Raw genomic sequence first — 24,523 nt, 5'->3', positions numbered from 1 at the left:
TGTCATTGATTACCTTGCCCCATTTACATATGTATTTGGTTTATCAAATCGAAATTTTTTATAGATACGAATTTATTTTAATTTTATTTTATCTACTTAATTTTTTTACTTTACTTATTTTGTATACAATTTTTATTTATTTATGCATAAATACCTGCACTAAACCAAAACTGACTCTGAAAACAAACAAAAAAAAAACATTGAACTCACCACTCGTTCACTACCCCACTATGCTTGATTGCACCACACTGACAACACAGCACTCACCATCACAAACACCTACACCAACATCACCACAGCCACCACTACAACTACAACAAAATATTTACTCCACAACCGTTAAGAGCTTTTCCTCTACCTCTTTACCACCGGTGCCCAATTACGATACTGAACAGTCGTTGCTCCATTACGATGCTTATTCCTACTACAACCCATATGTTGAGGTTAGCTCCCAACTCACCGCCACACCACCACAGCTGCTTACTAATGCTAACGATGCCGCTTGCCAAACTCTGCCAATAACACCCATTTACCATTACTATGACGGCACTCAGCCAAGAAAATCAACACACCACTTACAGCCGCCCATACGGGAAGCACAGCTGCTGCATGAGGCAGGATGCAGCAGCAGTAATACGCTCCGAGGTATGGCCAAAAAGAAGGTCGCACACCAGTCACCAGTGTCACCATCGTACACCTCACCGCCACCTTACGACTTCCAGCATACCAAAATAGAGCTGCCACCCCCTTTACCACCACCAAATCCAAATCAACAGCGTTCGCTTAAGCAGCAGCAAATGCACCAAAAGCAGTTAAGTGAGTGTCATCAACACGTTACACCAACAACACAACAACATACCCCACAACAATACAATCATCTACAATCACCGCCACAACAACAACACGAACAGCTTTATGATTACCTGCCGTCACCGCATCAGCACGTTCACTCTCCCAAGCTACAACATAAATACCAACAGCAGCAGCAGCAGCAACAACACCAGCAACAACAACAACAACAACACCAGCAACAGTCACAGCTTACGGCGGAGAATCTTGTCGACCTTGAAGATGAAGCCAATATGTATAGTGGCAACGCCGTAAGTCCTGCTTTGGTGTGCAAAAACGAAACGAGTAGCGAGTAGCGTAATTTGTAATTCATACTAATCAGCTTCTTCGTACCTAATCGGCGCATAACAGCAAGAGCAGCAAACTCATTTGTTGGGTGCAAAAAAAAAAAATAAAAAATAACAACAACGATTGAAAAAAAGCATAAATGTTTGTATATATGTATAACCGGATTAACCACAGCACTTTGACTAACAGAGAGCAATTTACCGATTTTGATTCGAAAATGTATTTTTGAAATATGTAGTAAATAGTTAGACATACATATGTACATAAATTCATTCACTAGTTTTATATTCACAAAGATTTTCTTCCTAAAGTGTTCCGAATCGTATTTTTTGTTTTTATTTTTATTTTTATTATTATAATTTTTTTTTTTTTCTAGTTAATCGTTAAATGCATATTTTTTTTTGGCTTTGATCTGATGGCATAGACTTTTGTCCTCAAACGCCAGGTTATTCCTCCTTTTTATTGTTATATTCCAGTGGTATAAGTATCCGGGTATGTACAACGTTGCCCCACTAATACACGTGCAAAAGTTTCTGCTGTTCTTACGTCTTAAATTTTTTATTTATTTAATAATTATTAATTATGTATTAGATTGTATAAAATCTCTATGTACTATTTAATAGCAGGGAACTAAGTCCTCGTATCGCCAGGTTATTACCCACAATTAAGAATTATACGTCAGATTATATTTGTTAAAATGTAATTTTATCCTTTAATCATTTTCATGCAAACTGTACTACATCAGTTCATTAGCAGTTTTTAGTTATTTTTCAAATCGACAGTACTTTATTTAACTTTGCATTTTCTTTTGTATAACGCATTTAACATTATGGTTAAAATTTCACTTGACCAACTTCATGTATGTATGTTTTATTTAAATTTGTTTTTTATCATTTTATTTTGAGTCTAAAGATTAGCAGATATCTTTGATTTTAATTTAGAATGATTCATTATTTTATATTGATTACATATTTTTTTATGTATAACACGACAGGACACATTACCTTATTATCGAGGAGCCATTTTCCGACCGGTTTTCTATGTAGTTCAGATTTATAGATTTTTATCGAAAATTTACAATTTAGCCAAGCAAATGTGCGCTTTGCTGTAATGTGAAAACTTTTTTGAAGTGCATATTTATATAATGAAAATATTTATTTTTGTACTATAATTCACTGCATTTCATTTTTGAAATTTCATTTGTTTATTTTTTATATACATAGAAGACATTCTTATAGTTTTACGATTACTAACTAATTGACAGCACAACCACTTGCACTGTATTTTAACAAACACACAATAATGTACACGCTTACTACAAATGGACCAGGGGCGGATCCAGCGGGGGGTCTACGTGTCAGTCAGTGACGGACCCACGGGGGGTGTTTTAATATGGCGCATATGTATGTATAAAATGGTGTCTATGTATTAAAACACTCCTCGTGAGTCCGCCACTGACTGTTACGTAGTTTAACCCCCAAAACCGCCCCGCTGGATCCGCCACTGAAATGGACGAATTTGTTTAACTAGGTGGTGTGATTAATATCCTGGCACAGAATCATGCACTTAACTCAATACGAAATATCCATTTGAATGTTTTTTTTCGCTTGATTTTGGCGTCTCGCACTAATGCTTTGTTTTATGATTTTCTATATTTTTTGCATTTAGTCATTCCGCACATCATCGCCTGGCATTTATGCGCAACCGAAAATCGTCACAAGCATGTCGAGCTTCCGTTCGGCTAGTCCGGCACCGAATGACCACCACAGCCAACATCATCCGGTTGTACCGCCAACACAGCCGAAAACCAATCCAAATCTTATCGCACAGCTTAATGCCCGACTAAGCAAGCAAAACCAACAACAGCAGCAGCATAATGCAAGTGATGGTGGCACTTATGGCTCCACGCCTAATTCACCAAACCACCACACATTGCCCCACCAGCATCAGCATCACCAAAGTGAGCCCGTCTATATGAGGAATTACACGCATCCCCATCACCAACAGCAGCAACAAATGTCATCAGCCGCCACCGCTCCGACGCACCAGCAGCAAAACTATGACGGTAAATCGAATATAGAGAAACATAGTAAAATTTATGGTAGTTTTAGCACTGCAAATGCCACGCAATCATCTCAAGCGTCATCATCATCATCATCACCATCATCTATTACTGTATCTGCATCCTCTACACCGCCAGTATCGTCATCATCCCATTTCTCACATTCATCATCCACAACAGCCAATTTCAATGCTGCACCACATTTTCCCCTATCATCTTCTACTTCATCGCTACTCTCAAAAGTCACTTCATTTGCAACGAATGCCACTTCCACGGCCGTTGTTCTTTCCTCAACAATGCCATCACAAATACAGTCACAGTCACAGTCGCAGTCGCAGTCACAAGCAGCAGCTTCTGCCTCCCATTATCACGCATCCTCGCGAGATCATCACCACAATTACCATATCAATCAGCATAGTCAATATCAGTCAGTCGCTTCGCAAAATGCAGCGCAAGGGCCCAAAGAGCATATGCACTCAAATATTTACTCCTCATCCTCCTCGATAACCACCGCAACGTCACACTCGCCATCCGCCGCCACTCAAATTAACGCCAATAAAAATGCTGCAGCTGCACAGCAATCGAAGCATCAAGCGACCTACGCTCCTCCTGGCGGTGTAGCCAGACATTACATTGCTCCAACGCAATCGCAACAGCAGCAGCAGCAGCAGCAGCAGCAGCAACAACAGCAACAGCTTCATCATCATCATCGCGAGCCACATCACAGCTGCCCACCGCCGCTTGAGAATCCACCACCGCCACCCACCAACTCATCCATTTACTCAGCCACAGCCAATGCAACTGCGACCATGCCCAAAAATGCTATGCGCACAAATCTAAGCGTTAGCAGCGCAGGCGCGGGCGGCGCCACCTATGCTCCCCCTTCGTCCGCCATGACATTGCCTAAGAATCTCGCACAACAGCGTTTGCAGCAACAACAGCACTATCAGCAGCAGCAGCAACAGCAACAACACTACCAACAGCAACAATATCACCACCCAACCGCCAACGCAGCCGCTCAACAACACCAGCAACATTCCCAGGCGACTACTGCAACTCACCGTGCGCAAATACCACTGCCACACCACCAACAGCAACAGCAGCAACAACAGATGTCCTATAAACAAAAGTCAGCCACTTTGCAAAGCAATCACCGGCAGCCGCCCGTACCCTCGCGTCACTCCAGCGTGCAGCAGAAGATCTTTGTCGCCACCAATCCATTCATTCAAACTACAACCATACACTGTCACTCGCCCGCATCGGTGCACTCGCAGCCGGCATCACCCACCTGTTCGTCGCCGTCGTCGTTGGCGAGCATTTACGGCACTAGCTCGAGGAGTCATCACCACCACCACCATCATCATCAGCAACAGCAGCAGCAGCAGCAGCAGCAGCATCACGGCAGCGGCATTGGCAGTAGCGGCGGTAATAGTGGTGGAGCAGCCGGCAATGGTTACTACGCTGCCCCGCACAATTCAAGTGAGCGCGCGTTGTTTTTGTTTTGTCTGCATTGCATCCAGTCAGTTTGCTGTCACATGAAGCATTTTCTTTTCATTTGTTTAACATCAATTGGAGTTTTGAATTTTAAACTTTATTTTGTTAGCCGCCTTTAGTTTTTGAGTTTGCAGTACGAACGTCTCATGCGTCATGACCAACGCGAGTACTGACTGACTGCTGACTATTATTATTGACGGCGTTGCATGTCGCCTCTGTATTGCACTCACTGCTGTTTCACGCTTTTCAGCAATTTGTCGAATTAAATGGACAAAGCGACATACTGTCGGTGATAAACGCAACGGCGCTGCATTTTGTTGAGCACCACCTTCGGCTCCCCATTCAACACCGCGTTCTTCAGCTTCCAACATTGATTCCCACTTTTATCCTACTACATAAAAATTGAAATTTTTTATTATTCTCTTTCTTCTCAAAACACTTTGATATCGATATCATGTGATCTCATCACTACATCAATTGCACATAGCAAGTATAAAATCTAGTTATAATATGGGTTAATTTGTAGTTGCATTGCATTCGTTGAAAAGTGGCAATCTCTTTAGTTCTCAATTATTTTTTTAGTTGAATGTTTTTGCTCCAGCAGTACGTTTGTTTACGTGACATTTAGAGTTGTATATGTATCAAAATGCTCAGAATTAAGAGATAAACTCGATCGATTTCATATGCCTGTCTGTCTGTTAGTCCGTCCACACAATAACTCCAATAAGAACGTAAATACATATTTGGCTGCTCTTCAATCAAGGTAGGTAGGTGCCGGCCTCCCATATAACGGTACGGTTATTTCTTAACAAAGTAAAAACTGCTATATTGGGAATACATAGCTTCATTTTGGCGGAGCTAAGACTTATTTCTTGTTATTTTTAAATTAACTCTACCTCTAACAACTTTCTTTGATCAGGATGTTTTAGAGAAAATTGTGTAGGGCGATCACACATACTCCGTTTCGCTTTGCAAGGTTTTGATGATAACTTTAATTTATTTTAAGGCGTCCTTCGCCCGATCGAGGCGAGTTTTGCACGTTTTGTTATTAGATTTTTATGTAATACATATTTTGGTCGAGCACTTTTCTGCACCGTTATTGCTTTTTGAGCAGAACATTTATTTAAAAAAAAAAAAAAAAAAAATGAGTTTAGTAAAAAACATGAAGTGAAACACTTAACTAAAGAAATCTAATAATATTAAGCAATGTAATAGCTATCATTAAAAAATGTGCATGTTTACCTAATGAGGTTTTTTTTTTAAATATGTAATTTTGTTCCTTTTCATCGTACCTGATTAATTTATACATACAATCGTTATACATACTGTGCAATATGTGTATGTCCTTTTGTTCATAGTGATTTATGTATTAATACTTATATTTGAAATTATGTATGTATGTATATTGAACTAATAGCTTATGTTTTGTTATATTTGATATTTTAAGGCTATGTTAATGATCTTTGATTGAATTTTGCTTTCGTCCATTGCATTTTTTACAGCATTTTTTTTATTATGATATGTATGTAAATAATTTCGTTCAGCATCGTTGATTGCAAATTTTATAAAGTTTCATTTTTAAATTTTCTATTGTTTTTAAACATAATATTTTGTTTATTATTATTAATTTTTTTAATTGATTATTGATAACATTCAATTTTTTACATTTTTTCTCTTCTCACTTTTTGCCGTCCATTGCATTTCTGTCATGGCTTATTGCACCCACAACAAACACGAAAAATATTTTAAATTTCGAAATTGGCTGCCAAAACGAAAATTCGAAAATTATGCACCATCTCTCTTCGCCAATCGTCAAACGCCGTTCAACAGCGAGTTATGCTAGCTCTAACATTGAGAAGGCGGGCAGCATTCGTTCGAAAACAAAAGCAGAATTTCTTGAGAATCTCAATGCGAAGCTGGCCAAGCAGGGTCTCTCCGGGCGGGCCTTTGCAGTGCGCAATCTGATCAATAGCAAAGCCTTGGTAAGTGTTGCACATATTCGAATTGGGACTATAAATCAATGGGCCTCAAAGGAGGGCCTCAAATGATAGTACACGATCATATACACTATTTATTATAAGTACGTGTGTATGTATGGATGTATATTATTGGTTGATTTTAGACTATATCGTTACAATTATTAGGTTTGTTCGTCGAGCAAAAAATTTGTACGAATTTGTACGAATTATCACGATTTTTGCCCAAATCGCGTTCGTGCAGACCAAAAAATTATCCAACACTCAAAAATTGTGAGAGCAAAGTGACAGTTCTCTTGGAGAGATGTTGCAAATTCTTGCTGGAAAAAATTTTGCCAGCAAGAATTTGCAAACACGAAAAACATGTGGTTGTGGCGCATGGTTGCATTTTTGTCTACAATAATTTGAATAAATTAGTTCGTTAAATTTAAAAATTTATAAACACGAGCGATTTTTTTATGAAAAACGAAAGTAAATAATTATTGATATAATTAATTTAGTTAATTCCAATGATTTGAACTTAATTCGGCTGAAAAAAATGGTATTCGCTATCGGAATGCAATTGCAACCAGAGTCGATTTAAGAAACACGACAGCTAGTACGATGAAGAAATTGAAGTGTATGTTAAAGAAAGTCAGAACAACAAGAAATATACATGTATATCCTGTTTTTGGCCATCCGAAAGAATTTTAAAAATTCTATAAAAATTTTTTATGTTTGAAATGCAACCGTGGACGCCAGCTGGCAGGGAAACTTGCAAATTCCTGCAAATTTGCGTTCGTGCACAAATTTGCAAGTTTCTCAACATGAGAGAGAATTTGAGAAAATTTTTTCTTACTCTCTGATATTTTGATAATTCTTGCTGGATTTTCGACGAACAGACCTATATATAATTATTTCCATGTATATGTATGTATGTATGCACAAACGTATGCGTATTATGCATTTTGATTGATAATCGCTTGTTTCCTGTATCCAAAAAATAAAAATAAAAAACAAAAACGATCGCCCCCTTCCTAGATGTATCAAAATCCAAAAACACCTGCTCGTCCAAGCGAACAATATCGCACGCAACCGCAAACACAACCACAGCCACCGCTGACACCGCCACCCTCCTCCGCCGAAGAGTCTTCGTCGCATTAAGGTATCGTAAAGTAAAAGCAAAAACGGGCTCGGTTCGGTATACCGATACCGTCTGTCTGTATGCGCTTTTAGCTGCACAGCACTACGCTTTGCATTACCAATTCGCCTAAATAAATTAATCATTAATTTTTAATATTTTTATTGAGCTTTGTACCACGATTAACCAACATTGATTGACAAATACATAGATAGTTTAGGAAGAGCCGGCCTAAAACTATACAATAAAGCAAAGGCTAGCTGTATAGAATTGACAACAACTACGACGCTGTCAAGTTTAAATAGCGGCAAATCAGCTCCTTGAATAAGGAAATGAATTAGCAACAAGAGTTTACGGAATGTGCATAGCTCAGTGGTTAACGCTTCTGACTTTGCAACGCCGATGATGCGCGTTCGATCCCTGCTGAAGCCTAGAAAAAAGAAGTCCTATGAGGAGATGTGGTGATCTCCGAAATAGCTGCTATAACTTCTACCGCTTAGACTTTGTTGCTTTTTTAATTTAATTTGTCCTAATAAACATAATCGTGGTACAAAGCTGAATAACAATATTAAAAATAAAATATTAAAAAGCCACAATAACGTTGATAAAATCATTAATATTGAAAGTGTATAACTGAACATCTTAAAAAAAGTAACGTCATAGCATGCGCCATTTACCAACAATCACCAGCTTTAAAACGACATAAAAATTGCTTAAATTCATAATTAGAAAACTTAACTTCTATTTTAAATTCCTTCTCAGGTTTTTTACGCCATGGATCTGTAGATTTGTAATTAGAACATTACCAACTACATTTGGCTGGTTTGGTTTACTGTTTCTTACAAATTCTTAACTTCACAAAGAAAGCTATTTGGAGGCTTTTTAGTCGTCGGATCTTTCAAGAGTTGAAAGTATAACACTCGTCGCCATTGCTCATGGCAAAAGTGGCTAAAAATGGAAATCTTATCGGATTCGCTTGAAACTTGTTACCTGGGGTTTTTTTTTTGGGGGGGTTGCTGATTGCGAATGTGAAGTTAGATTTCAAAAGTTAAAAATGGCGAATCTAATATGGCCGTTCAAAAACTCGCCTGCAGTTAATCTAAATACATATATAAGTTATAGCTTCCGAAGCCCACACGAGGAGGTTACAGTACGGATTATGACTTCATTTTTTAATTTTTACTATTATTTTAATCATTACACTGGCCAACAAAAATTGAGAAAAAATTTTATGCGGCAAATGTCAAAGCTTTTTTTGATAGACTTTTTGTGCTTATTACGAACCCGTAAGTATAAGGTGTCCATCAGCTCCAGATTTTGAGAAAAACGTGGCAAACAAACAAAATATGATAGAACCTTCCACTTAGGCTTAAATTAAGTTTTTAACTTTCGAATACAATGAGATCTCCAGGGTCTAGCTCATTGATGCCGGTTTTACCCAACATTTTATTAACTGGTAAACTTCCGGTAAAACAACATCTGAAAGAAGACTTATGTTCGGATTTAGTAGGCAAGCTCGACAGCGGCGACAGCTGTTGCAGACCAGTATTATTTAGCCGGTTATAATTTGTGCTAAAAAGTGATTAACTTTTGTTGGTATTAATCCCATCTACATATTAAACGCTGCATAGCTCAAGTCTTAGAAGTACGAATAAATTAAGATTTTACTAATACACTCCGATAATTACTTATCCAAATGCATAATTTACAAACTTACACACTTCATTGACAAAAAAAAAAAAAAAACTACTGCTGATATTTATTTATGCTTAAAATTGGTCACTATGTAGTATTTTAACATTTTTAAATTGGCCAATTTAGCGTAGACATTTTTGTTTTTTTTTTTTATTAAATCTGTGTGCTTTTGTTTTTACAGCCCGATCCACGCATTTGTCATGAATCGCTGATGGACCAAATCAAGCGTGGCGCCACACTGAAACGAAATCAAAAAATAAACGATCGGAGTGCACCGAAAATACATTAAATCGTTTACTGGCGAGAAAGAGGCTGCTAAACATGTCGGAGTCAGAGTCGGAGGAGAAAAAATTGTTAAACGTTAACAAACGAGCAATTAGAGGCCGTACGCGACCCGAACATTCAGACTGTTTTACCGACGCCACTGGGAGGAGGGAATACAAAATACAATACCTAAACGCATACTTACATATGAGTACATACATATATACGTTTATAAATAATATAATATTGCAGTTAGTTGTAAGCGAATAAAAAATAGAATACACTTACGCTAATTTAAAGGCGAATAAACTAAATGAATATGAATGAGTGAATAAGTGTAAATTAGAAAAACTGTTCCATATCCATACAAATTTATACAAAAAAAAAAAAAATATTCATTATGAACCCAAAATACATATATATTCGAAGTATCAATGCAAAAGATTTTATACCTACCCACATACATACATATGTACATATACTTAACATATATAACATACATACATATGTACATGTTAGCATTCATAAATACATATGTATGTATGTATTGTATTTATTCCTTTTATAAGTTTTCGTTGCTCAACTACCCAAAATTTTCATTTCTTAAAGTTTATACTCGTATTAATGCAAATATTGATGTAAGCGAGAAAATTTAATGAACATACATATGTATATACATACATTTGTATGCTAACGACAAAAAATCGTTTATCTGTTCATAGAACAGTTGCGTATCATAATCATTTCAAGATACATATTTTAATGCAGTTACTGCTTTTATTCTACAAAATTACCTACCAGCCGAAAAATATCAGTGAGCAAATATATAGTTTATTTATTAGTATGCATAAATATATGTATGCATATGCAGCAGATGCTTACTCGTTTACTGTGCGTTCTATACATACATTTACCTAATCGTATACATACATGCTTACATAATACATATATACATATTTACATAAGCTATCAATTGTATGAATTAACAACCGAATTGCGTATTTCATATAACCAACTCGAATTTTTACCAAAAAAAAAAAAAATATAAAAGAAATACCTACTGAAAAATCGTAAAATGTAAATTAAGCATGGAAGGGAATTTTCGGAAAAGCAACTTATTTCGAAATAAAATATGTACGTAGAATTAACTTTTAGTTTTCACTATGTTTTTCATATCAACCGTTATCATTTCAATTAAAATATATTTTTTCAAGTGTATATACATAGTTTATATTCTGATTTGAACAATGTTTTAACTATTAATGTATTTACTTTTTATTACTTATTAATTTATATAAAACATTTAACTGAATATTTGAAAAATATGCTGAATAAAGAATTAAATCATATATAGACGTTGTTTTTTATTTAATTATTTTGAGCTACGTTTGTTTTGATGCAAATTTTATTTTAACAATTTCCTTTCATTTCATTTATAGTGCTTCAGTAATAAATAAATTTGAGTAGAAAGAAAATATTATTCACTTATTATTCATTATTTTGATCTCAATTAGCATCTCTCTTACGCCTGCGAACAAAGCGGAAGCGTTAAAATGTGTTTTTCAATAAAATATGTATGTAGATAGCGGCTAAATAACATACACCTACAACTTTATACATACATACATACATACGTATTACGTACATACATATAAGCAATTGTGCATAACAATAATAAAGTAAAAGTCAATTGTGCTAAACTAATCGCTGTCTGTTGCCACTACAGATTATTCGACTAGTTTTCTAAGCAACCCACTTTCATCCTTCTCTCTCTTTTGGATCTTTGAAAAAAAACGTTCCATAAAAAATTCCTAAGTTGAAAAATCATCATACAATCAATATTCGGCGTTTGCATGTTTATGTAAAAAAGCAATCACCACTCACATCTATTCATTAATTGAGGGCAGTCAATGGGTCCCTTAAAGACAAGGACTCAGATTTGTATCAAAGAGCGCACTGATGGCCGTTAGACTAACAAACACCACTTATGATCATTAAAATATTTATTTTAATGCTATAGTATCTAAATGTTAGTTATAGTAAACCATTTCATCCTGTTACGACAGTTTACTTCTAGTAATAACAACATCATATCTTGTACTTATCCCATAAACAAACTCGAATAATATTTAGGTTTAAGTAAAAATTGATATTTTGTATATAAATATACATACATATATGCATACTATATGTGTATGCATGTATGCATTAAATTTTAGAGAGGAGCCTAACTGTTAACTTACTAGATGTACTTTTTTTTATAAATGTGTGTGTTTTGAACTATTTTTAAATAAAATCATCATCAGCTCGGCTAATTTGTAGTCATACCGTGAAGAATTGCGTTAGTAGCAACATTGCAAACTGAAAAAAAAAAACATAATCAAAAATCAACACGCTCAACTAGGCTACTAGAATTGTGCATAGAATCAAAACCTTCGCATTCTTATAGGATATTATTATGCTGGATTTCCACTAGGCATTAAATGACACAATTGGGCATTAAAAAATATTTTTGTCATTACGTTAAAAAATAGTAATTAAATTAATTTCCAGATGGCATTTTTTAAATGCAACTTTAATGCAATGCCTAGTGGAAATTCGGCAATACACATACATACATTATTATGGCATGAATGTACTGAAAAAATAATTACACCTAAAAATTTAAAATTGTCCTACCAGCATACATGCATATTAAAAAAAAAGTAATGTAGTACGTACGTATGTACCTACATATGTATGTACATATGTATATGCTGCTTATAGATTTAAAAGACATTCCAATTAAGACCCATATGCACACATTTCTCAAGACTAAAAACCAAGTTATGCTATAAAAAAAGTCAACCAAAAGCATGCCCCATGCCTAGTATACTACTACCTATCTAATCGTATCAATTCAATTACATACCAATTATATACACTAGATACATACATACATACATATACTATATAATATACATACTAATGTATTTTACTCGAGAATATAATCTACATATGTATACAGATTCCTATAAATTATAACAATAACTGCAATAATTTTCAATAAAAAATCGTTTTTAAATCTCATTTTATATTTCGATTTTTTTGTCATGGGAGGTTGACGAATACGACTGATGAAAACACGCAGCCTATTGTAAGATTATTTCGGCATTTGGAAGCGGATTTAGATGGTAGCCTACCAGCTTTGGAAGCTGAGACATAAATAATTGTTTTTTTTTTAAAGCTTATCAAATTCATTGCAGCAATCATTGTCGGTGTTACCATTTTTGTAATACTCGCCTTAAATACTACGATTTCGTTGTTTTTAATATGACCTAAACGACTCATAAATTCATGTTGAGATCAATAATTATAATTTATTTATAGTGATTCGTTGATTCTTTCAGAAATGTCTAAACATTGCTAAAATTTTAGTAATGGTGGCTAAAACAATCATCGTAGTCCGATTTTTCGTGAAATCTACGAAAATCCGATCACTGGATCCGAATCGCTGCGAACGTGTGTATTCAGAGCATACGCTACGTTCCACAGTGTGGCAACTGGAAGAAGCTAGCTGCACAATATTATTTTATTAGTATTTTAGATAGATAAGGTCGGAACTAAAAAAAAAATGTTCTAAGACCGGGTTCGGGAATGCAAAAAGTAATGGATAGCCCCTATAAACTGCGCACGAAAATATGCAAGAATTTCTCGCATTAAATGATACGAATGTTTTGCGAATGCGAATGTGTACATGGGCAGAGCGTCCACTCTAATATTGTTGAAATGGCTCTAAGTCTGTCTAACCCTGGGTGCGGAAAATAACCGGGCTTTTAGCCTCAGGCGCTAAACGGTTAAGTAGTATCACATTGATTGGCCTTCAATAAGTACTGCTGAAAGTCTTATAAGCAACCTAGAAATAATTTTAGATTCCTTGAATCTGGAGACATTATAAAATGTGAAATTAAAGCTCAATTGAAGGCTTAAAGAAAAACGGGCTCATCTCGGTGAAAATCTTCTCGATTGGTGGAAAACTTAACTGAAATATGACAAATTGACAGATCTGGGCCGCAAATATTTGAGCGCTCCAGCCTCTAAGCGATCGCCTCATGGGAGAAAAGGCAGTAAAATTACTTTTTTGAAATATCATATGCCCCTTTTCAACTTTTACTACTAAGAACGTGTAATGTTCAATGTTCTAATAATGTAAAAAATTTATAAGTAATAAAAACGATGACTTAAGTTGATCATAGCTTTTTTAAGATTATTCCTAACATAAGCATTCTAAATAAACGTATTTTGTATGGAAACAAACAGCTCGACCATCGAAAAGGGTTGGTTCATTTCGCCGATTGTAAACCAGTTGACCTTTTTATGGCCAGTTATAGGCCTGAGCGAAACCTTTTCGGCGACATAGATTTAAGGAATCGGACACTTACAGCAAAAACGCGATTTAGCGGTTATCAGAGGGTGCCTGGACACACGTAAGTGTCCAAATAAAACGGATCTTTTTTTCTTTCATATATAGTGATAGGGCTTAATGTATATATCGTTGCTTTAATATAGAACATTTTTATTTCTTCACATACTAATTTTAAAATAAAATAAAATATACAGTTTTTTAGTTGCGAATTTCTTTCAAACCAGTGTACGAAAATAAACTATATTGTACGTTACTATTTCGTTTCGTTTATTACTTCAACAGTTCGGTACAATACAAAACAAAACGGCTGAGTTCACTTTGGCGATAGTACACTACAGTAGTTTAGTAGTTACAGACGAAACAACAAACGAAATGAATCGTGCAGGGAAAATATATGTATGTATGTACATATATGCAATAACTAAATACAAAACGAATGGCTGCAATAAATAAAAAAAATAAAATTGTTTTTTAATTGAATTGGATATGAAAATTTACAGAAAAAATTATTTTTCACGTAATTGAAACGTCTGCATACATATAAAACGTACCCTATGGTACAATTGTCACAGACGAAAAGCAAACGTTTCTCGTTGAGGAAAATGACAGTGAATCTTACAATTTGTTTCTCACTATGTACAAAACTGTACAAAACCACAAATGATATGATGATCGATGTCAAATGGGAATTGTTTTGTACAGTTTATTTTCGTACCCTGTTTCAAACAATGCTTTTTAATAAAGGCTGTATGCATGTAATGTTTTTACAATTATTTTTAAATTCCATTAGATGGTAAATCAGTAATCCGCCTCCTTTAAAGCTGATATTCGAAAGAAAATTAGTTAGGGTCTTTCTATATTAAGATAACGTATGAACATATTTTTTGATTTTCTTATAGCTTAAATAGTTTCATTGTGTTGTCATAGTACGTTTCTGCCAGTTTAGAAGCATTTTCCTCCTTCACGCCAGCGATAACTTCAAGCACTTGGCTAAAAAATTAATAAATTTTTTTTAAGTTATGCGAATATCCATGATGCACAACAATAAACTTGCGTTTAATAATATAGAGAATTCAATATTTACGTTATGGGAGATTTCATCATATATATAATTAATAAGCCATTCCGGTTAGGCAGTGTGTCTTTCCAGCTGCATTTTCGTATACCAACTTTTTGAGATGATCAAACTTTGATTGTTTTAACACAAAATTTAAATTTTTGAAAAATAATTCTCTACATTATTAAACGTGCGATAAGTATATACATATGTACACTGACGAACAAAAGTATTGGCACAGACAATTTTTCGCAATATATGCAAAGTATTTTATTCTAATTTATTTTCGATAATTTTTTATAAAAATGTAGTTCATTCTACACCAAAAACATACAAATAAAATCTCTAACGTTTGTGCAAATCTCAGTAAAATGCAATACATTTGAATTTTTGTGGGCGGTGCTATTATTTTCTTCCATACAAAAAAATTGTCAGCAAACCTTGTATGGGAGAATCTGCGTGAAAAAAATTGGTAAAAATCAACACGATTTTTTAGTAACTTCAAACTTGGACTAGAATTTTAAAGAGTTTTTCACAAAGATTAGATATTTTATTTTTTCGTTGTATAATTATCAATAAAAAAGAAATTAGAATGGAAAACTTTGCCAATACTTTTGTTCTTCATTGTACATGCATACATACATACATATGTACCTAATTTGGCATGGTTCGCAACGTCCGTCGACCAAGGTGTCCGGGGTCCATTTCTCCTTTTTCTTGACCGCCGTAAATTTCGTTTGTACAAATTTGGCACCTGCATGCGATGGTCGTATTCCACACCACGGGCAATCAGTTTCCAACATAATACATTCGTTGGATATTCTTTTAACAACTTCTAAATTCTCTGCTGTCTTCAAGGAGCACCCATTCAAACCGATGTATAATCCTCCGTAGTTGATCACTTTTTCTGCTTCCTCCAGTGTGCCATCAAAACTGTGGACTACACCTCCACCACAATTCAACAACTTGTCCCGATTGCGCTCCAATATTTCCATGAAGTCAGCATGCGCACTGCGACAATGCAGGAAGAGTGGCAAACGAAATTCGGCAGCCAAGCTGAGCTGTTTCTCAAAATATGTCTTTTGCGTGTCTTTTTCGCAGAAATGCAATCGATCGTAGTCGAGTCCACACTCACCCACTGCAACCACCTTTTCTGGGTTTTCACGTATTTTGTTTCGCAGACCCTCGTAGTATTGTTGCGGGTCGGGTAGAAACTCATTACAGCGCGTTGGATGGCAACCCATTGTAATGTTTAGACGATCTACGGTATTACAAATGCTTTAAAAATACAAAACATGATGAATTGATAACGCATTAAATTTGCCTGCTAACAACCTTACCATCTTCTTTCGCCAACTGCAGCGCCGCTTCCGCTTCGTTAAGTGTGCCCACGGTAATAATCATTTTCTGCACGCCTTGAATCCAGGCACGATTTAGCACCAAATGCAAATCGTCGGCATGTTTCTGTGAGCCGCCGTAGATGCCACGAAACATGGGGTCGGTGAGGTTAGCGCCAATGTCTAAAGTAGATCAAGCTCATGTAAATGTATTAATCGGAGGTTTAATCCACCGGAAATTACCAATATACTTCATAACCATTTTGAGCTGTTTGGAAATCCTCATTCAATTATTTCAGGATGTGTATATGTATTTACAACATGCCTTTTCGGACACTGTGCACACACCAGTGTTGGAAAAGAAGGTGCAATTGTACTTTTTCACCCTTCTTAATTTGATAGTACATTCGGTACAACCACACAAATTTTGCACGTTTAGAACGCTGAGAAACCTTTCTTATTTTCAGATGGCCAGGGACTGGGCTCGAATCGCGGCATTTGTCTGCGAGCGAATCAAACAAAATGGCAGCACAATAAAATTTAAATGAGCGAAGCATGCTCGCTATTGAACGCCGTCATCTAAAATCAATTTTCCATTCGATACCGAATGCCGCGATTTGGGCACAGGACTTTGTTCCGAACTCCTCAAAAATATTCCTCCCAACATCATTTGGCGTTGCCAAAATTGTTTAATGTGAATCCGTTTATATGTTTATACGGTGTGGAAGAGAAGAGTTCCTCCTATTTGCAAAAATATATATAAACGTATAAAAACGCACATTTACTTCTTGGGTACATTTCTCTAATTCTAGGTACATTTTTTCCGAAAATAGGTACAATTTTAAAATTTAGTTTCCCCATCTCTGTCAGACACATCAAAAAAACGAACAGTTGACGGTTTGACAATTGGGTGTTGAATCAGCCGTGATGCCAATTCGCTTTGCGTGATGCGATAATTGCATCATGGGAAACAACATATATGAATTCCTTCTAAAATTCTTCAATAATGTGTGAATTCCTAAATATCAAAATACAAAGCTTGCCTTTTTTTGTCTAAACCCCACTAGAAGAAAATGCAAACTTCCACAACCTCGTTGAAAACTAGCATCTAGCCGTGGTTGCCCACACTGGGCGTTACAATGTACCAAACATTTTCATAATTTGCCGATTGGACCGAGCACAAGTCCAGAAATTGGCTAGATGGTCCAAACAACCAAACATAAATCGAGTCACTAGAGGCTTTTACACGGCATCAACCAACGCCTAAGCCCTGCATATTTGCACTGGACTTTGGTAACATTTGTACTCTCGCCTCGCCTTATTATGCATTTATAAGTTTGCCTGAAAGTTTTTATCTTGGCATCTACCATACAATAAAACAAACAACTTTGAAAACATACCCGCATGCATTTCGGGAATTTCCAACTTATGTATAAAACTAGTTTGACAATGAAAGCACATTTTTATGGCTAAGTACATGGGTATGAATTTTAATGAATGGAAAAACGAGTTTCTTACGAACTAATAATGACTTTTGGACTGAGACAAATAAGGACATCCATCACGTTCAGGCAGTGGCAACAGCGGTACTTCCATTGGCAACTTCAGACACCTTTTCATTGGTTGTAGATTCTTTGGCAACTTCTTTACTTTCTGCAGCTTCGACACTATCAACTTTAGATTCAGGCTCTTTCGAAGTATCTTCTGAAGGTTTCCCATCCTCAGCTTCCATTGGAGCGGCGCCATTACCATTTTTGGCAGATACCTCCTTTACTCCAGTCGAACCGAAACCACCAGTTCCACGTTCAGTAGCATCAAGTTTATCTACTTCCTCCAGTTCAGGATAGAAAATGCGCTCACAAATAAATTGTGCAATGCGATCGCCACGTTTCACCTCGAAGTCAGCATCTGAATGATTGAAAAGCACAACGCCCAAGTTTCCACGGTAGTCCTCGTCTACGACACCGGCACCAACATCTATGAAGTTCTTAACAGCCAGTCCCGAACGTGGAGCGACCCGGCCGTAAGATCCCTCAGGCACTTGTACTTGTAAATCAGTTTTCACAATTGCTTTACCGCGTGCTGGCACCAGCAGATCATAGGCACTGCGTAGGTCTAGACCAGCCGCGCGCGCCGACCCACGCACTGGTTCTAAAGCATGTTCAGTCAGCTTTGCGAACCGCAACACGCACTTTGAATCAACCTTCATTTTCTTTGGTTCGGGTAATTCGGTTTCCTCCAATTTTTTCTTCAGTGCTTCGGCAGACATCTATTACAAAGAAAAAAATCAATAATTGTTATAGAAATAGAAAGCAAAGTCACTACACTACCAACTTTTTGTTTACAGCAAATTGTTTGAAATCACAGACCCCTTTTCTGTTCAGCGACCAACTTCGAAATGACAGTTTTTGAAACTGAAGCTATTTTCCGCGCCATCTTCCCAGATCTTGGCGCAATTTGCTGAAATTTGTTGTTTGCGGAATCCGCTTTGCCAGCCGGTCCACAGCTGGAAAACTATCGATTGCACTATCGATAGTATCGATGGTTTTTGACTATCAAAAACATTGGTGGTTTTGTAAGCACTATCGATGGTTTTCACTCGTTGGGCCCTGTCACACGGTCAGTATTTATTGACGTGATCCAAGTATCGCGATATTTAGTGACGGTGTAGCATGCAATATTGATGGATCGCGATGCATATCGCAAAATTTCTAAGGGCTCTGTCACACGGTCAGTCATTATCACCATATTTGGATCGCGATCAATATTGATGAATTGATGGATCGCGCACGAATACTACATGTTCAATATTTATCGCGTCAGTATTTGCATAATTTTTGTGCTGAATGCTTATTATGACGCAAGAAAATATTTTTATTTTGTACGTACAATTTACAGATAATGCATTCTACAATTATTTAAAATTTCCAATGTTAATTAAAATTTGTTTTGAAAGATTTTAAGCCCCGAGAGCGAAGGCAGAGCCGATGTTCGCATTATGAGAGTAAAAGATGTACTGACGAAATGTATGGATCACGTTTTGAAAGTGCTTTACGTTCAATATTTATTTACGGTATTGCGATGCGAGATCCAGATTTCAAAATTTTATCCATCAATACTGCATGCTACATCGTCAATAAATATCGCGATACTTGGTTCACGTCAATGAATACTGACCGTGTGACAGGGCCCATACAGTTGCTAGCACCGTTTCGATGATTTCCGATTGAGATTTCATTTATTATTTTACATTATTTGGAAAAAGAAAAGTTGCGCATATTCAACATCGATGTGATACTAATAGAAATCTGGCTCAATTTGTGATCAACTCTGTTTGTTTTTTTTTTTCCTATTTACAGGTCTATTCTGCGCTGGTAATAAAAAGTTTGTAACCGGTAAATAAAGTTCCTGTCAATTTTTAAACCCTTTTCGCATTCTGTATACTCTTGTAACCGGTAAACCCCGTGGAATATTCAATGCCAGGATTTGCACAATTCTTCATAGCTGAATTGCTGAATATTTTAATTGCATTACCAACGTACCTAGAATCGCGATGACAAGAACTGGTAATATTTTTTGGTAATACAATTTTCCGGTTACAAAATCTTCGGTAACGTGCCTGTCAAAAAATCGCCTCATGAAAAGGCAGCTTTAGTGAAAAAGTGTAAATGTATCGCTATGGTCTTGGCAAAATTGTCTCATGTAAACGCATGGTTATGATTTCGTGAGCTAAAGGAGCATAAAGAACTTTCCTCTCCGACCGCTTGACACCTGAAACACAACGAACTTTTACTCTCTTTTCAATCTTTTTGTGTCAAAAAGCTTCCGATTCTGATAATTTTTTTGAGTTTCGTTATGATTTTGTTTCCATATTTGTAAAGTTGCCTATAAAAGTTACGATTACTATTTACGTTAAAGTACGTATTGGTCTAAAACAAAGAAAGCATAACGCCTTGAACTTCCTGTAGTGCATTCCATTAATTTCCGGTAGCGCATTCCACAAAAATTCCTGCATTTCCATTTAATTATGTACTAAAAGCTTTCCGAACAGTTTCTTGTTCTAGAAAATCAAAACAGCTGTGGAACAGCTGTCAAATCCATTGTATTTTATAAACCCAATAAATAACAATCTGCAATATTTTGCATCACAACAAGATTTACATATTTGCAGTTTTGCGATACTTACCTGTAAGGGCAGCGCTAAAAGAAAATGTCTGTGCGCCACGATTGGTATCAGTCGGACACGAAGGTGGTGGTAACCGTCATGCTGAAGGATGCCGTCTCCAAGAACTACAAAGTGGATGTTGAGCCGGAGCGTCTGCACATGACAGCCGATGGTTATGAGCTTGACTTACAGCTTTACCGCCCAGTTGATGTCAGTAAATCGTCGCACAAAGCATACTCAACTAAGGTAGAAATAACGCTGAGCAAAAAGGTTGGCGAACGATGGGATAGCTTGGAGAAGAAGGAGCTGCCTCCGCCTACAGCTGCTCCCCCACCAATTCACAAAAAAGACTGGGACAGTTTAGCAAAAGAAGTGGAAAAGTCTGAGGAAGAGGACTCAAAGAGTGAAGAGGCGTTGAACCGGCTCTTTAAGAAAATTTATTCCACATCATCACCCGAAGTTCAAAAGGCCATGAATAAGTCATTCTCTGAGTCTGGTGGTACTGTGCTAAGCACTAATTGGCAAGAAGTGTCCAAGGATAAAGTTGATATTAAACCGCCTGAAGGTGCAGAATTTAGAAAATGGGATTAGTTGGATAGCATAACGCATTACTTAGGCGAGCGTTGCAGACGGAACATAAAAGGATAATTCATATTTTCCACCCTCAAATTATTATATATCATTTATGAGATAACTCGATTCGTTGAATAAAGATAACTATCGCAATTTCAACGGGTTTTATTTATATCACTTTTTAAATAAAAGCACGAAATCAATTCATCAACAAAAGGCGATGTTAATATCGTTTATACCGCTTATGTACTCTGCGCTCGAATCGAGCCGTTGGCGGAACTACGAAAAAGGCGATATATCATATTTATTTAATAAAACGACAATTTAATGCGCCTGACTTGGTATCCGGAGAAGAAGACAAATCCCGAATTCGTAAGTCTTTCTATGACTGTTATGGATGCAAATTTGTTTCAAATAAATCAACATGAAGGAGTGTTCGGAAATATATGATATAGTATATATAATTACCATCTTTTACAGATCTATTCATTCGTGCAATAAACCTAAATTTTATAATTTTTATCTTCATAAAATTTAAGAATTAAATATTTCACGAGTTCTACAAAGAAATTTTCGTTTTAAAATTTGTATGTAGCGTTTTGCTTTTAAAAACGACATTAATAAACCTTAGTGGAAGGTGGCCACCTTGAACAGCTTCCTGCAAAAACCTGCAAATCGTGAACCATCTGGTACGCAACTATTATATACATGAGATGTTCTCGCATTTCAGCCAAGCTTGTTCTTCTGCTTTTGCTTCGAACTGTTATTTACAATAAATGAACTTATGTAAATTATTATTTAATAACCCAAAAGAATTTGTTTTTGTAAGTGTATATGTAACTCTTACCAAAGGTTTTTTTAAAGTAAATTTTTTATATGCACAAATTTTTTCGACAAATAATGCTAAGAAATGAAATGCTTTTAATAATAAGTAGCTTTATATTTTAATACAAAACGTTTTAGTTTTATATCTTTTTCATATTTAATTGACTAAGAAAGGACATTTGTTTTTATTTTAAAAGGGTCTCGTTTTACTTTGCTTGTTGAAAATTTTGCCGAAGTACAATTCGTAGGGAAAATGTTCTAAAATGTTTAATTTTAGGTTTGAAAATACACATTTTTGGCGTTATTTTTTTATTTCGTTTGTTCTCCTCCGTCCAAATATATTAAAAGGTTCGTTTATGTTTTGCGAATGTTTCGTCTTAAAGTCGTAAATACAAATATTGCATTTGTTACTTTGTATGAGCAAAAATTATATCAATAAATTTTGGTTTACAATTTATTTTGAATACTTGCGTTTTGCCCGTATCATTTTCTCAGTGTATGTTTGCTCGCAAAATAACATTTGTTTGTTGAATTTTATTTAGCTTTCAAAAAATTAAACTTATTGATTGACTTTTATTTATTGTTCAAAATAAAAATAGTTATTTCGTAAGCTTTACTTAAAAATCACTAACCTTAGTTTTCAGGCCAAAGACGGCGGAGCAAAATGTTGTCATTTTGGGACCTGTTTTCAGCAAAAACCAGTCGTTTTGTTTGTTTTTCGGGCGTCATTTCCTATGAGGAAGCATTATTTCCTAAACGAAAAATTTGACTCTTTTATAAGTAAGTGTTATTTATTGATAGCAAAATAAAACTCAACAAGCAAGTATTATTTTGCGAGCAAACATGGATCTCATGAAATAATTATTAAGTTTGATGAAAAGGATACAAACAAAAACATACAAATTAGATCATGATATTTTTTTCGATGTCGCTTATAACTGTTAAGATCCCTGAGCAAAACATCGAAAAGCAAAAGAATAAAGAAAGACAGAAGGTTCAAATTTTTGTCCATCGAGAAGTAGCAAAATTTACTCATTGAATGAAAATGGCTTAACTTCTGAATATGATGTGAAAAAGCGGCATCAGACTTATTGGCAGACTGGCCTTATTACAGCGCATCATATTTACTTACCAATCCCTTTAAAACAAAGACTTTAACGTAGTTAATATTTTTCTGACTTTGCCTTTATTGATTAATATTTTTGTTTTATTTTATAAATTATGGACATTTAATAAACATTTTTCACATTTGCCTTAGGTACTCCATCGAATTATCCGGGTTTTTTTTCATTTTACAACTCACATACATACATTTTTTTATAATTTGTAAGCTAGCTTCATAATACATAAGATAACCAAATTTGATTTAAATTACAGAATTTTCGACTTCGACTAACTTCTCTCTTTCCTCTCCCTAACCCATGTACATATTTGTAAATTATGTGAAGTATTTTTGTTTTTGCATTTTATGTACCTACATACGTATTTTGTTCCTTTATTTAAACGATACAAAAGCAGGGTGGTCGAAAAATTTAAAAAAGCTGACCAAAATATAAAGATTTCCTTAGAGCTCTACCATTTTAGCAACTTCTCAAAATCCAAAATGGCGGATACAATATGGCAAACATTTAAAAGGTCGTTAAATCTGCCTAAAATTTTATATCTAGAATGTTCCAAATTATGATTCCACGTCAGCTTTATTAAAATGGCAGATTTAGTATTGGTGAACATATTTTGGAAAATTTATTGAACCTTCATAAGGTCTTGTTTTTTTCATGAGATATGTATGTACATATAAATAAGAATATTTTTAACCGATTTCTCGGTCTTCTATCCTCTGTAGGGAGGAACACTTGAAACTTGACTTGAAAATCATATATCTTGCAAATGAGGAGCGCGTGTATGTAGTTACACAAAAAAACAACTTCACTTAAAAACTTGGAGAACTATAGCTTTTTGATTTCTAAGTTAAGTTTCTATGTAGTGCAAAGAACGCCGTGAGAGAATTATGCTGCCATATAATATTTCACATATTTTTATTAAAACTCCTCCGAATTTGCTACACAAATACGATTTTTTGTATAAATGAAATTCATCTGGTAACCGAAAAACAAACTTTAAAATAAGGACTGAAAATAAAATAAAAAACAATTACAGTTTGAGTGCGTAAATACATTTATTTTAATTATAATTTTGTATTTGTTTTTAAACCAAACAAATTAAATGTTTGCAATTTACGTGTACAAGTCCAAGTGCTGAGAATCAAAACAAAGAGAAATGGAAAGAAATAGGTGACACGCAGACTAATCGTTTCTAAGTTTCTAGGTAAGTCAAGTCAAGTCCAAGTCTTGCATAACCGGGCTTTAAATCATTAGAAAACTCTACGCAAATACATAGATTTTGTTAATTTTTT

At 35.4% G+C, this 24,523-nt stretch overlaps 4 protein-coding genes across 12 annotated transcripts in view; 2 read left to right on the top strand and 2 right to left on the bottom strand.

Moving 5' to 3' along the window:
• The window catches only part of LOC118743456 (mucin-12), a 149,515-nt gene extending 138,416 nt beyond the window's left edge, over positions 1–11,099 (top strand). For 3 of the 8 annotated variants that reach the window (XM_036476133.1, XM_036476136.1, XM_036476137.1), the window contains 5 exons: positions 252–1,100; positions 2,806–3,202; positions 6,524–6,675; positions 7,690–7,813; positions 9,666–9,754. In XM_036476133.1, coding sequence (XP_036332026.1) covers positions 252–1,100; positions 2,806–3,202; positions 6,524–6,675; positions 7,690–7,812 — 1,521 coding nt within the window. In that variant the 3' untranslated portion in view covers position 7,813; positions 9,666–9,754. Of the gene's footprint in view, positions 1–251; positions 1,101–2,805; positions 3,315–3,374; positions 4,679–6,523; positions 6,676–7,689; positions 7,814–9,665 lie in introns of all 8 variants that reach the window. The other 5 variants (XM_036476139.1, XM_036476138.1, XM_036476140.1 and 2 more) reach the window with 4 other exon arrangements.
• Positions 11,100–14,808: 3,709 nt separating this feature from the next.
• Positions 14,809–16,901, bottom strand: LOC118743455 (putative deoxyribonuclease TATDN1). The gene is made up of 4 exons (XM_036476131.1): positions 16,791–16,901; positions 16,551–16,730; positions 15,865–16,471; positions 14,809–15,143 (listed from the first exon to the last, which is right to left on the bottom strand). The coding sequence occupies exons 1-4, from the start codon at positions 16,831–16,833 to the stop codon at positions 15,047–15,049; spliced, it is 927 nt and encodes a 308-aa protein (XP_036332024.1). The 5' UTR covers positions 16,834–16,901; the 3' UTR covers positions 14,809–15,046.
• A 1,033-nt stretch (positions 16,902–17,934) lies between these two features.
• LOC118743454 (deoxyuridine 5'-triphosphate nucleotidohydrolase) lies at positions 17,935–19,095 on the bottom strand. Of its 2 annotated transcripts, none has more exons than XM_036476130.1 (2): positions 18,878–19,095; positions 17,935–18,816 (listed from the first exon to the last, which is right to left on the bottom strand). In XM_036476130.1, exon 2 carries the CDS (start codon positions 18,814–18,816, stop codon positions 18,115–18,117), a length of 702 nt encoding a protein of 233 aa, XP_036332023.1. In that variant the 5' UTR covers positions 18,878–19,095; the 3' UTR covers positions 17,935–18,114. The 2 variants fall into 2 exon arrangements, with proteins under 2 accessions (XP_036332023.1, XP_036332022.1); XM_036476129.1 differs by having other exon boundaries at positions 18,882–19,080.
• Positions 19,096–20,593: 1,498 nt separating this feature from the next.
• LOC118743453 (protein SGT1 homolog) lies at positions 20,594–21,444 on the top strand. Its single transcript, XM_036476128.1, has one exon. It carries the CDS (start codon positions 20,758–20,760, stop codon positions 21,301–21,303), a length of 546 nt encoding a protein of 181 aa, XP_036332021.1. The 5' UTR covers positions 20,594–20,757; the 3' UTR covers positions 21,304–21,444.
• The last annotated feature ends 3,079 nt before the right edge of the window (positions 21,445–24,523 follow it).

Source organism: Rhagoletis pomonella, unplaced genomic scaffold, assembly GCF_013731165.1.
Source record: "Rhagoletis pomonella isolate Grant_MI unplaced genomic scaffold, Rhpom_1.0 Rhpom_scaffold_00007, whole genome shotgun sequence".
Lineage (NCBI taxonomy): Eukaryota > Metazoa > Arthropoda > Insecta > Diptera > Tephritidae > Rhagoletis > Rhagoletis pomonella.
The sequence above is the reverse complement of the archived record's forward strand: the minus strand, read 5'-3'. Positions and strand labels throughout refer to the sequence as shown.

What these genes read in the sequence shown, in the direction of transcription:
- LOC118743455 (XM_036476131.1), bottom strand. Translation starts at nt 16,833, where the DNA reads ATGAGGATTTCCAAACAGCTCAAAATGGTTATGAAGTATATTG. An exon ending in AATGGTTATGAAGTATATTG is followed by an intron (nt 16,731 to 16,790) that starts GTAATTTCCGGT and finishes GATCTACTTTAG; the next exon opens with ACATTGGCGCTAACCTCACC. An exon ending in GCAGTTGGCGAAAGAAGATG is followed by an intron (nt 16,472 to 16,550) that starts GTAAGGTTGTTA and finishes GTAATACCGTAG; the next exon opens with ATCGTCTAAACATTACAATG.
- LOC118743454 (XM_036476130.1), bottom strand. Translation starts at nt 18,816, where the DNA reads ATGTCTGCCGAAGCACTGAAGAAAAAATTGGAGGAAACCGAATTACCC.
- LOC118743453 (XM_036476128.1), top strand. Translation starts at nt 20,758, where the DNA reads ATGTCTGTGCGCCACGATTGGTATCAGTCGGACACGAAGGTGGTGGTA.